Here is a 12860-nt window from a genome sequence, read left to right as displayed (position 1 = left end):
ATGTTTTGGACTTGCATTGTTGAGTAACAATGAAATCTTGTCTATTATTTTGTTCGTGGTTATTTGCTTCCTTTGCCTTTGCTCACTGTTTTGCTTCTTGTTCTCCTTATTTGTATCAAATAAAGCTGATTAAGTATCATTATCTGAAACAAAAAAATAAAAAAGAAAAGAAATCAAAACCCATGACAGTTATATAACTTTTATCCCTATCTGTCTGTTGAGCTTGGCCGGGTCTCTCTGAGAGACCGAACAACAAATGAGCAGGAGCAGTAAAGTATCATTTCTTTGGATCCCACATGGAAAGATTGAGTCAGAGATAGAAATAAAGAAAAAGGGGTGGGAGATACTGAGCTGGAGGGGAGAAAAAAATAATGTTAATATGAACAATGGAGAGATCAGAGACAAAAAGAGAGGGAGAGAGAGGTTATGTGCATCCACATTTATACATATACGGTATGTGTGCATGCATACAGTGGGAGGTCTAACATGTTAAGGAGTCGTTGAGTCCTTTGAATCTTGCAGAAATTTAATCTGATGCTTATCTTTCATGCTGACTTTGTAAAGGAGAGCACCAAACAAAGGCAGATATGAAGAGACACAAGATAAATGACTTTTTGGGAGTGCATGACAGCGAGGTGATGTCAAAGTTAGAGCTATCGCACTCTCATTTATTACATCGCTGTGCTGTGAAAACAAATAAGATATCTCCAAGACCTTATCTGTAATGATGAGTGGAGGGAACTTCGATGTGAGCCAAGTTATTTGTGTCATGTAAACATACAGTATGTCTGCATATGGACTTTGAAAGAATGAGGCTCACTGAGGATGAATAATGCTCATATCAAAATAGTGAGAGAAGTTTTCCACTCTCATTTTTAGGGTTCGACCTATACTGGATTTTTGGGGCTAAAGCCGTTAATGATATTTGGGAGCAAAAAAATTGTTTCTGGTATCAATATATTGGCTGATATTGCAAATGAGCTCATCGAACACTTGTAACAAAGATATGTGATGGAGGCAGGACTTTTAACATGTTAACAAAAAACGTTATTATCCAACATGACATCAGGTCATTGAAGAAGTAAACTTTCACCAGTATTTTTAATAATTATAAATAAATATAAATTTGATTTAAAAAAAAAACAAAGGCAAATAGAAATATTAATTCATTAAAATGTTATAATCAATTAAGAATTCAGAAAATGGTCAAACATATATAAAATACTGCCTATAAAACTAAAAAAAAAACACATCTGCATTATGTTGTGTCAAAACAAAGACATATAGATCAATAAAGCTGCGATAGGCCGATATCAGCCAACCAATATATTTGTTTGGCTCTACCTATTTTTCATCCTCAATTATAAAACAAAAAAGCTGCTCACTGTCTGTTAATGCCCCAAGTAGGATGATGCAGAATTTCATATAATTATTCAGATAAATACAATCATCTCTCTCTCTCTCTGTCTCTCTCTCTCTCAAATTGTTTGTCCCTGCATTGAAAAAAAACCTTCATGTGTCTGTTCCCTTTTTATTCTGCAGTGTTCTGACTGCCCTGTTAACAGTTTGTCATTATTATCATATTTCCACATAATAATCACAAACCTGACAAAAATGTTGGGAAGCTCTGAAATGACCATTATTTAGCTACTAACATTTTTTAAAATGTAAAATAGCCATCACTTCTACTTGTCAGATTAATGTACTTTAAGTAGCCAGAACTAAAACTTAAACTGAATTTGTGAATATATTGTTCTATAGTGCTCTACTAACAACAGTCTTATTTAATTCAGTAAATTTAAATTGATAAAAAAAAAAAAGAAATACATTTAAGCTGTTTAATGAAGAAAATTAAATAAATTATTGAGAAAATATCGATACATATGTCAACTAAATCATTTCATTACCTTTATTTCATTAAAGTTGATTTTATTTGAAATACTGACCCTAAATAGACACTGTAAGCAATAATTAAGGCATATATTTAAATTAACAAAATGAACTGCTGGTGCATCTTCAATTTGTTTAATTTGTTATTTTAGGACATGGACACAGAGCAGTAATGAAAACGCTACAGACCACGATAAAGGTTAGTGTTGACTCAGTTAATTAAAAGTTAACAAACTGTTTTTGACTGAACAGTTGTTGGTTCAACTTATCAGCCATGTTTTCTCAGAAGCAATTTAATTCATATCAATTGAATTTGACTAGAAAACTTAATTTGCTTTGAATCATTACAGATTCAGTCAACTTAAAATTTTAAAGTAGCCTGGACACTAACTTTTTAAATTTAAAAATAAAACACATATGCAGCCTCCTTTTCAGACCTTCCAGTTGAGTAAATGTAGAAATGAGCCCGTAAAGCTTTGATACAACCTCTTCTTTCTTATGTTTGTAGTGCAGGATGTGGCTTCAGTGATATCTAATCTGTTCTTAGTAGCCCAGTTGTTTTTGTATGGATAAAGACAGGTGGGGCTATGACAAGTTCCTCCAGTTGGCAACACTCTCAAATGTCACTCTGCTGCACGGTTGCATATATCTTTTCTCCCGTCTCTCTGCTTCACTTTTCTACCTCTTCTTTATGTTGCTGTTCTCTCCTCTTCAGTCTGTTTAATATCAACCGTTACCGTACATGTATGCAGTCATTTTGTCATTCTGTGTTTGAGTCTGTCTGTCTTTGCTCTTTAAGCGTCCCCTGGAGTCTTCTCAAGTTAGTAACGTCAGTCACAGCACCGTATTGCCGGCCACATTTATAATGTGCTCCTATGACTAACTAGAGTCAGTGAAGACAGGTCCCATGCACACACAACGGCTCACATGTACGACAAAAATTTTGCTAACGGTCAGTGGGTTCACGCAGCTGTGAAGCCTGATATCACTAAACTACACGCTGCACTAATACTGCAGCATGTTTGTTTTCCAGAGAGCAGATTCGGGAAAAAAGGCGGCATCGTAGCTCTGATGAAGGCTTTATGCCGAGACGCAGATTTGTCAGTCTATTAATTATAAATAAATAAAAAAAAATTGGTCAAGACATGTGGTGACTCTTTTATTGTTTTATTACCACTGGAGCGCTGCCTGTCGTGAATCTGTTTCGAGGAAAACAAACATACTGCAGTTCTTTTTTCACACAACTCAAAGTCAGCTTAGTCGCATAAACTCATAGGAATAAAACTGAGTTCAGTGGATGCATCATTTTTAGACTCTATTGGTGAAAAGCACAGTCGAGTGCATAAATTAAAATTGTGTTTGTTAATGATCAGTGTCAAATAGGTACATCCAGCTACTTTAATCTTTTCAAAGGGGTAGTTGGGGTGATTTAATGTAAGGTTATATGAGGTACTTACTTGGCTGTTATTAAAGCCAAATATCACTCTTTGCAAAACGACCAAACTCCATAAGCAAAATCAGTAATTTTACCTCACAGAACATGGGTGTTACTAGTCTGGCACTGCCTCAGTCTGTTAGTTTGTTTGTGTCATTGTGTACTTTGGTGAATCAAACCTATGCATTTAAAACTCTGAAGTCATACAAAAATACAAACAAGCCAAGAAAAGTGAGGCAGTGGCAGACCAGCAAGTCCCGTGTTCGATGAGGTAAAAGACTGGTTTCACCTATGGAATTTGATTGGTAGAAAGAGAGTGTTATTTGGCTTACATAACAGCAGTTTCCTGCCAGAAAAGGCTGTCTGACAGCAAAGTAAAACGGTGAAATTATTAGAAATATAACTTAAAAGAGATACCCCTGTAGAACTCAATATTAGTTTAAGTGGCTAAAATACCTTTAGTTGTACTTTTTGTCTACAGCTCCTATTTGGAGGTGCGCTAACAGACATCCACTGTAGTAATACACTGTAGATAAGACTGTAAGTACCTCAAACAACCCCACAGCAGAGAAGAAATTAATTCACTGAGAGTTGCAGAGTCTCAAGTACAAATATACAGCAAATATATTAACTTTCATTTTCATATTTAAAGCCCAGTTGGTTTTTGTGCAATTTTACTTGGAAACACAACAATTGGCACGAAATATGATCATAAATTTTCTAAAGTCGATATATAAAGATTAATTTTGCATGCTGTCTTTATTATATGTGCTGGAAGTGATTTTTAGTTCTGCATTCAATTAGATTTGGTTGGTTTACATGCAAAAATAATAGCATTTTGCTGCCAAAACTAGGAAGAAATCAATAATCTGATTAAGCCTTCACACGGTTGCATAAACTCACAGTTTCCCATAATGATCCTGTTTACTATCCACACATAACTGTGGATTTTTTTCTCCATAAAAACTGCTATAATTGTTTCCTGTCCCACCACTATTAACCACAACAATAACACAGTTATGACTCTACTACATCCTGCTGCTCGTCACAGCCGCACTATTGTAATTTAAAATGTGATGCTTCAGGTAGAACATTTGTCAGAGCAGTTTGACAGAATAAGATGGAAAATGCTGTTTGATATTCTGATGTTTTTGGTTGAAGGTAAGTAGAAATAATGGCGGCGCTGAGGTGAATTAGGTAGAGAGGACAAATAACTTGTGTTTCAACTTTTCATGAAAGTCTGTGTCCAGTGTTTCGCCAAGCTCTCACTGTCTGGATTTGATAACCAACTAGTCTGATGTGCACAAGAACACAGATGCTTGTTTTGCAGGAGCCTGGTGCCGCTTATACAGGATAATTCATTCAAAGTAATGAGGGGGTCTGATGTGCTTAATTACAATGTACATTACATAAAAAGAGACTGAAAATGGAACATACATCAAGGCCTGAAATGAGGGCATCAATCAAGATCTTAAAGATACCAGTAATAGTTAACTCTGCCATAATTGAACTTCAGCTGCATTATTATTTTACATCCAGATGTTTCTACTGAATAAGAAATAATAATGAGAATGAAACAGACAAGCATGTTACATACAGTATATAAGTTACTGTTGGAGTATCAAAGGTGTGTACACCTTTTTGCTATTCCACGTGTGTCTGAGGAGTTAGAACTGCAGCTTACAGTAATTATCCACCGATTGTTTTTGCAATAATCTTTTAGCACATTAGCAAACAAAGTGAAAAATATTAATTTACAGTTACATCCTCAAATTCTTTTGTCCAACCAACAACCAAAACAGTCTTCATTTACTATCAAAAAAGAAAAAGAAAAGCAGCAGATTGTTTCATTTGAGAAGCAAGAAACAGCAAATGTTTGACATTTTTGATTGAAAAATGAGTGAATTAATTAATACATAAAAAATGGCAACTAATTTTCTTTTGATCAACTAAGAAAATAATCAACTAATCACTGCAGCTCTACACAGCTGTGCATCATTGGATTGTATGTGATTGTTACCTAGTCCCTCCAGTGTTCAAAAACATGCCATAGCAAAGTCTGAAGCATGGCAGCCTACATTGTAAGTGTCTTTAATTTTTTAACTTGTGCTCCGTGCATGAGGGAAAGAACGTGACCTGATGCACATCTACCCTGTCCAACTTCATCAAAATTCATTTCTCAGTAATCATTTCTGCTCATTCCTAAATAAGAAACAAGCCAAGTCCAAATTTCCATACGTCTTCAGTTGTGATTCTCTCTGAGGCAAATGTGTACATGTGCACAACAAAGACATCCTTGAACTTTAAAGCAAGATATCATGTTAAATATACCTTTAATGCTCCAATAGGCATCGTTGTCATTGCTGAGCATCAGTTTGCTATGTTTGGGGCTAGTACAGTATGTGTCTGTGAGTGGTTACTTGGCAACGTTCAAACAGTTGTTCTCATTGGGATCTCATCTCATCTGTGTGTGCTTTTTTCTTCTGAGCAAAGCTGAACAGAGAAACAAAGGGTTACAGGGTCCTGATAATTACCCGCCGTCCTCTCATAAGGTGGAAAAGGGATTTAAGTCATGTGACTGTCTTGTTAAGCCTGCCACTGTGTTACATAACATCCCAAAATGTGTATGGGTCTGTGCGCACATGCATGTGTGCATTTGTCTCTGTCAGTATGTGAATGAATGTGTGCAAGACCATTGCTAACAATCAATAAATCATAAGAGATGATTGTATCACATCACTGATACACTGGTTAGTACTTTAAAGTTTCCATAAAATGACCAGCGGGAATATTGCATAGACTCACACTGAGATAGTTTTTCCCAAAAAAGCATTTAACCCCCATAAGCCACCATTACAAAAGAGATGTCTGTAAAACTGTTGACAGGACATCTTGCATTTTTGATCCATGGAATTTTCATGTTTGTAAAACTTCCCACAAGCTGAGAAAAAGCAATTTAAAAATATGTGACGTCAACAAAATATAAAATCTATGGGCCGAATAGAAATTAGTGGACGGGGCAAAGGGGGAAACACTACTGCGCATATTCAGTGGGTCGTATAACAAGGAAGTAAACTCAGAGGCTAAAAAACTTTTTTCGCTTATGCGCCAGGCGAGCAATTCTCATTGGACTGAATAGGCGCCATCTTTGCCTACACTATCTAGCTCCTTATATCTATGGGTTATTGCTTACTTATTTCCTGTAAAACAACTGGACAAATGTTGGCCATTTTGATGACAGGGAATACAATACCAAGGTGTTCTTTTTGCTGGGTTTGGGTCCAACCATGGGGCTGAGTCACAGCTAATTGAGCTATATTGGCAGTTAGGTGTTAGCTGACTAACATACGTATCTTGGTGACAAGACAAGCTTTTTTTGTCATTGTTGGGCCAGATACTGGCATTAAAGTGATGTGTAGTATAAAACATATGTGGTAAACATACTAAACAGACAGAAGTATATGTTGTAGTGTGCATGTAAAATTGGTCGACTTCAGTGCTGCTGGTCTGATCATTAACATCATATTGATGTCAAATCTTTTTAAGAATAAAGGTTGGTTAGTTTGAGCTGCAGCTCCAACTCCAAAGACAGCTTGAGGGCAAAGTCCCTGAGGTTAATGCTATACCCGCTACCACACATGTACACACACACACACCACACATCCCTCATCAGTTACATTAACCATTCACATCCGCAAGTGCTCCCTGCCTCCTCCCTTTGCCCCCAGGATAAAATCTAACACCCCCAAAATAACCTGGTGAGTTATAAGAGTCAGCAGGGCCCTCATCCAAACTTCCCTTTTAATAGAAACAAAAGGCAATTACCTCGGTATCCCTAAGAGTTAATTTAAGATGCTAAAGGTGGTTTACTTCCCTTTGTAGTTTAATCTCTAAATTAATAAACCGAGATGCCACAGACAGTATTGTGTTACACTCTATTTGTGGGACAGACGTCCTATCCAGTCAGTGGTGGTGTGTGTTTTGTGGATGCTGGTTCTTGGAGACGGTCAGACCGTTTTTCTCAGCTCAAACACAAACAAACATGGGGGGTGTGGTGGGGTGGAGGGGTGGTAAGAAAACAACAACATCCACAGGGCTTCCCTCACGCCCTGGGATTCACGCCACACATTATATCCGCTGATGTGGGGTCTTATTTCCCAAGGCCTTGTGCTAACTTTGCACCAATGACAAGAGAGGAAAAAACAGCTGTGCCTGTGTCATTTTAAAGATTTGAAAAGGTCTTGATGTAACAGACGTAGGTGTGAAGAAGAACTATAACTCCACTTTTGCAAATGAGATGAGTTTCCACCAGTGGATACAAATGCTTCATCCCAACAGTGACCTCTCACCTGATGAGCCCAGGAAGTAACGTTCCAGGGCAGAGCCGAAGCCCGAGGGATTATCCTTAAGATCACTCACAGTGAAGGGCTGCGTGGTGGCGTTCTGATCGTTGATCGGCCAGGTCTGACCCCGGACACTTGCGCCGCCGTACCATGACACGTTGGTCATGGAGAAGCAGTCCTGAGGCATGCACACACACACAAACCAAATCAGTGTGAGAGAGGACACATAAGGAAATATTTATATAATGTTAATAGTACTAATAGTGTGCATATGATAATGTGTAGTGTAGTTGCAATTTTTGTACACTATTGTACAGTTATGGTTACAGACTCGCTCTCCACCTCCCTGCACTCATATTTAAGTGTTATTCATTTTCCAAGAAAGAGGCAAAACTCACAATACACCAAGAATTTGACTGTTAGCAATATTTTGTTTTCTAAATGTTCTATACATATTGCGGTAATACTGTTATTGTGAATCCTTTTGGACACAGTAATCATATCGTAAAAATCTGATATCATGACAGCCCTAGTGTACATTCATGAGGACAGAGAGACGGAAGCTGTATGAAATTGATGCTGACTGGAAAAATTAAATATGCAAAAGAAACATATATAAAAAAGACTGAGTGGTAGGGCTGATATTTAAGACTGTTAATGGGCAGAAGGAAATGCAATGAATTTGTGTTTTTATGCACAATGCAAAAGTAACTCTTTGTTGTAGGTTATAAAAGTTCATGTCTGGGCTGCCTTAAAATTTTAAGTTGACTAAATTTGAAAAGTCAGGTTGAAGTAATTTTGCAATGATTCAAAACAATTCAAATTTTCAACTCAAATACACTTGATTGAATTCAATTGCACTTTAGAAAACATGTTCAATAAGCTTAAGATATTTAATTGCAAACAACTCTTTAGTCATGCTGATGAACATTACAAACAAATTTGATTTATTTTTGCATTTTCTTAGTTTGAAGAGTCAGTTCTTCAGCTCAGACAAAGAACCTAAAGCTGCAGATGTCCCTGTTGGAGCTGCTTTGTTCGAGCATTTGCACTGCAGTATGTGTAATTGCTCTGAGTGAATTTATCACATTTTAATGTTAATTCAATAATAAAACAGTGTTTTCATTATTGTGACAAGAAGCAACTATGAGTTAAAATATATTAGAGACAAAGCAGGTTTTCATCATATGTGTTTTCTTCAAGTTATAAGAAAGTACAGTCTCATTGGAGTTTTAAATCTCAAACAATGCATGCTGGGACGTCTGCTAATATGCTGATCATGTTTCTTTAGAAACTTAATTTAATAAGTTGACTTAACTCTGCACAGTACATTCATTCAGCTCATCATTTCAAATCAAAACACTCAAAGTCAGAAGAACTCTTGTTTATGAATTCTGAGGTGTTCTGAAAATAGTACTAGAAATTGTATGTTTAATTAACTTGGATAAATAAAACGTGTACATTTATGCTAAGTTATGCATTCAGCACCCTCAAACACACATCCAAGCCACCTCCAATATTTAGTGAGTATTTAAAAAGTGAAGTCTGCTCAAATGATTTGAGCAGACTTAAAAATAAAGATGAATCTACATTTTAATGTCTGACTGTAAAAAAACATACAGAAATTTGAATAATTCTCTCATAAGTCATTAACAAGCATTTTATTTATTCAGTTTAATTAAACTTAAAAAAAATGTAGTATTTTTGAGAACACTTAAAAACTTATAAACATGAGTTCTTCTAACTTTGAGTCTTTTAGCATGAAATGATGAGTTGAATGAATGCACTGCACAGAGTTCAGTCAATTAATTAAAATACGTTTTTAAAGAAACATGATCAGCATATTAGCAGACTTCCCAGCATCCTTTGTTTGAGAGTTAAAACTCTCCTGAGACAGTAATAGTTTGAAGAAAACGTATATGATGAAAACGAGAATGTCTAGTACACTTCAAAGATAAGTCGTAGTATTGAATTCAGTCACTATCCCACTACACCCAGTGTTAAATACATTCAGTGGGAACACTGTCACATATTGTCTTAGTGCCATTATTGGAACAAAGCAGCTCCAACAACAGGAACAGCTGTGGCTGTAATTTCTTTGTGTGAATGATGAACTGACTTTTAAACTGAGAAAATATTAAAGGATTTAAATTTTTCCTTTTAATGTCCGCCTATCTGACTGGGTGAATTTGAACTTTAATTTGAATGTTTCCAGGACTCTCGTTTTGTGTTCCTGATGTCTTAAGGTATGCATAAATCTATTATTTATCGTTCAGTGTAAGTCACTGTTACTTTAGTGCAGAAATGCGGGGCACAGAGCTGGTACTTGAGACTGTCTCAGAAAGCATCCCATGCAGGGATTGAATGACAGAGTGTTTCTAAGAGAAAGCTCGCCTTTCCTCAAAGCGTCTTTACGCGTGGGGCACAAATGCGCAAACCGGGAGTTCGTTTTTTCATGGATGTCAGCAAATCCGAGCTTGAGAACAGGTGCCAAGTGGTCACCTGAGAGGCACCGGGCAGGATTTGGGAAATTAGAAAAAAAATAAAGGCTACTTAAAGTTTGGAAAGATTTTCTGCGAGCGGTCGCGCCACATGACAGGGAGTTATGGCGAGGAATGTTCCAGTGGGGACAGATTAACCTCCCCAAACATCCCAATAGTTAAATGCCTTTGATAATTAAGCTGAGGGGGGAAAGTACAGTAAGTACTGTGTGCATGTAAAAAAGCACAACGACTGTGACGAAGCAGATTTAACACGAAATGTATTCCGCTCAGTGCAGTTAAATAAAGAGCTGTAAAAAGGAGAGGATGAGGGAATCACGCAAGCTATTTTTGTTTTTAGTCTATCACATGATGCCAACTCAAATTAGCGTCATGATAGTGTTTTATTTAAAATAATTCAAAGTTTCAGAAATTTAAGTTCAGAACAACAAATCCATCAACAATAAATCTGTAAGGTTACATGAGAATTTAAGAATGTTTTTTAATCTAAATCGTATGAACAAAATGATTTATATAACTGAATTATGCACAAAGTCTGCTGAGAAAAAAAATCCCTTTCTGATCTGAGGGCTTGTCAGATGATTAATGGGAGAGGGAAGAAGAAAAAACAGTAGACGTTCTACGACACCCATGTCTATAATGCAATGTACACTTACTTATAATGTCTTATACTCTGCTTAGAGTAATGTATAATATTATAACAATCGTCATTTGAAAAGGATCATTTATCCAATTTCTAGCTCAATCCCTCGTGATTTAAAAATTGCGCTTGAAATAAGCTAAATTTAGTCGTGAAAAAAAACATTTTATCAACAAATCTTGCAGCTGATTTTTGTGAGAAAAAGGTTAGTGTTATATTTCCATATTTTAAAAGTGAACAGAGGCCTTCTAATCAATTATACATTTAAATTATGCACCAGCATGCACCATCACATGACAATTATAGGGAGTAATCTGCAAAGTGAGGCAGAACAAGTGCAAAACTGCTTTTTGCACATGAGATTTTGCGCAAAATGTCTTTTTCATGAGACTCTGACTGTATTTAGTGCGGTTATGCGCTGGCTGTTGAGTGCACACTGAGAGAAAACCTACCTTCAGCTCCACATGACAGTGCACCGGCACCCAAGTCATGCTGTAGCACTCCGTCTCAGTCTCCTCGTTCACCTCCAGCGAGATCTTCACCTCGGCCACCGAGTCCCACGTGTAGCAGAACTCCGTCTTATTCAGCCAGCACAGGTTCCTCACGAAGGGAACCTCGATGTCGGGGTTCCCAACGTTCCCGACGTCTATCTCCACATAGGTCTTGTCCTCCGTCAGGGTCTGTATGACCAGCGAGTGGCTTCTCCTCTCCCAGATCAGTCCGCTAAAAGTCCCCCTGAGGATCCAGTTCTTGTTGGGCTGGTCTACCACTTGCCAGTATATGATCCCGATGGTCATGACAAAGAAGACGGCCACCCCGAGACAGGCTATAGCTCCTTTCCAGGTCTCGTTCATCTCCTTCAATCCCGTGTCCCATGTTACCTCTGGGATGGGGCTGGGGTTCCTATTTCGAGCGTGGGGCATGTTGTTTTTGAGATCAGCAAAGTATCAAACGCAAAAAATGCTGCAGAAATCTCTGTGCGTCAAAAATCTCTGCTGCTTCATCATGTCATGGTGTTTTCAGTGAGGCTACAGGGTAAACCAGCCTACTCTTTATCTTTACACCGTTTACACTGTTGGGTTTTTTTGCGCAATTGTGCCAGCAACAGAGACCTGTCATGTGAAGAAAGCTGTGAGAAAAAAAATCCCTGCGGGGAAATACGACAGCATGAATGAATAGTTGACTTACCACATACTGCTGCTGTTTTAAAAGAGTTGGATTTGTATATTGCATTGGCTGCAATGAGTTCGTGAGCAGCCCCAAGCCGGGTTTGGCAGCAATGCCTACGAATAGCTCCTCAGACGCTGTCTTGCTTGCCCTGCACTTTCTGACGTAACGCCGGGTTGTTTCTTCAGAGGAAAGGTAGAGAGAGGGAAATGGGGGATCAGGAGGGTTTGGCTGAGGCTCGGAGCTGCCCGCCGGGGCGAGGAGCCCACGGTCAGCCCGGGGAGGGAGGGACCCCCCACGCGTGCTCGCAAACTTTCTGTGCGCTCTCCGTGCGTAAAGACTGTGGAGACTTGTCATTCGGTGGTTTGGTGCACGGCCAGGAGCTTCAATTGGGCATGGCGAGGTTTGCCTTGCCTTATCCACATTTGATCTTGTGGTGTTTAATATTTAAATGCAGAGCAAAGAAGAGTGGTGTCTGAGATTGAGTTTGAAATCACAAGTACAACGATTTGAGCGGTGGAATATTTAAGACTAGGGTTGTCTCCATGCCTGCTGCGTTTATTTCAATTGGCTACATCATATATTAGATAGATAGATAGATAGATAGATAGATAGATTGATAGACTGATAGATTGATTGATTCAGGGACTTACAGCATGTAGAGGTAAAAATGTATTGACAGTTTTGTTCAGTTTACAAATATATCTGCTGAGTTCCAGAACTAGTGCTCTGTACTGTGCCAAGTATCCATAACCATAACTATGTATTATATTTGTCATTATAGATTTTCATGTATATTTATTGGAAACCAGTATTATACCAATGTCAAATAAAAAATATAAGACTGGTTTTATAGTAGTTTTCCCCAGAGAAATAAAAGACAA

At 37.7% G+C, this 12860-nt stretch overlaps 1 protein-coding gene across 3 annotated transcripts in view; it reads right to left on the bottom strand.

Moving 5' to 3' along the window:
- LOC146316303 (SITS-binding protein) overlaps positions 1-12327 on the bottom strand; it is a 31210-nt gene extending 18883 nt beyond the window's left edge. The window contains exons 1-3 of one of the 3 annotated variants that reach the window (XM_084734974.1): positions 11998-12323; positions 11262-11921; positions 7675-7846 (exon numbers count right to left, since the gene is read on the bottom strand). In XM_084734974.1, coding sequence (XP_084591100.1) covers positions 7675-7846; positions 11262-11732 — 643 coding nt within the window. In that variant the 5' untranslated portion in view covers positions 11733-11921; positions 11998-12323. Of the gene's footprint in view, positions 1-7674; positions 7847-11261 lie in introns of all 3 variants that reach the window. The other 2 variants (XM_084734975.1, XM_084734973.1) reach the window with 2 other exon arrangements.
- Between the last annotated feature and the right edge of the window lie 533 nt (positions 12328-12860).

The sequence above is a fragment of the Lutjanus erythropterus genome, chromosome 13, assembly GCF_056507025.1.
Source record: "Lutjanus erythropterus isolate fLutEry1 chromosome 13, fLutEry1.hap2, whole genome shotgun sequence".
Lineage (NCBI taxonomy): Eukaryota > Metazoa > Chordata > Actinopteri > Lutjaniformes > Lutjanidae > Lutjanus > Lutjanus erythropterus.
This window is presented reverse-complemented; position numbering and strand designations above follow the sequence as displayed.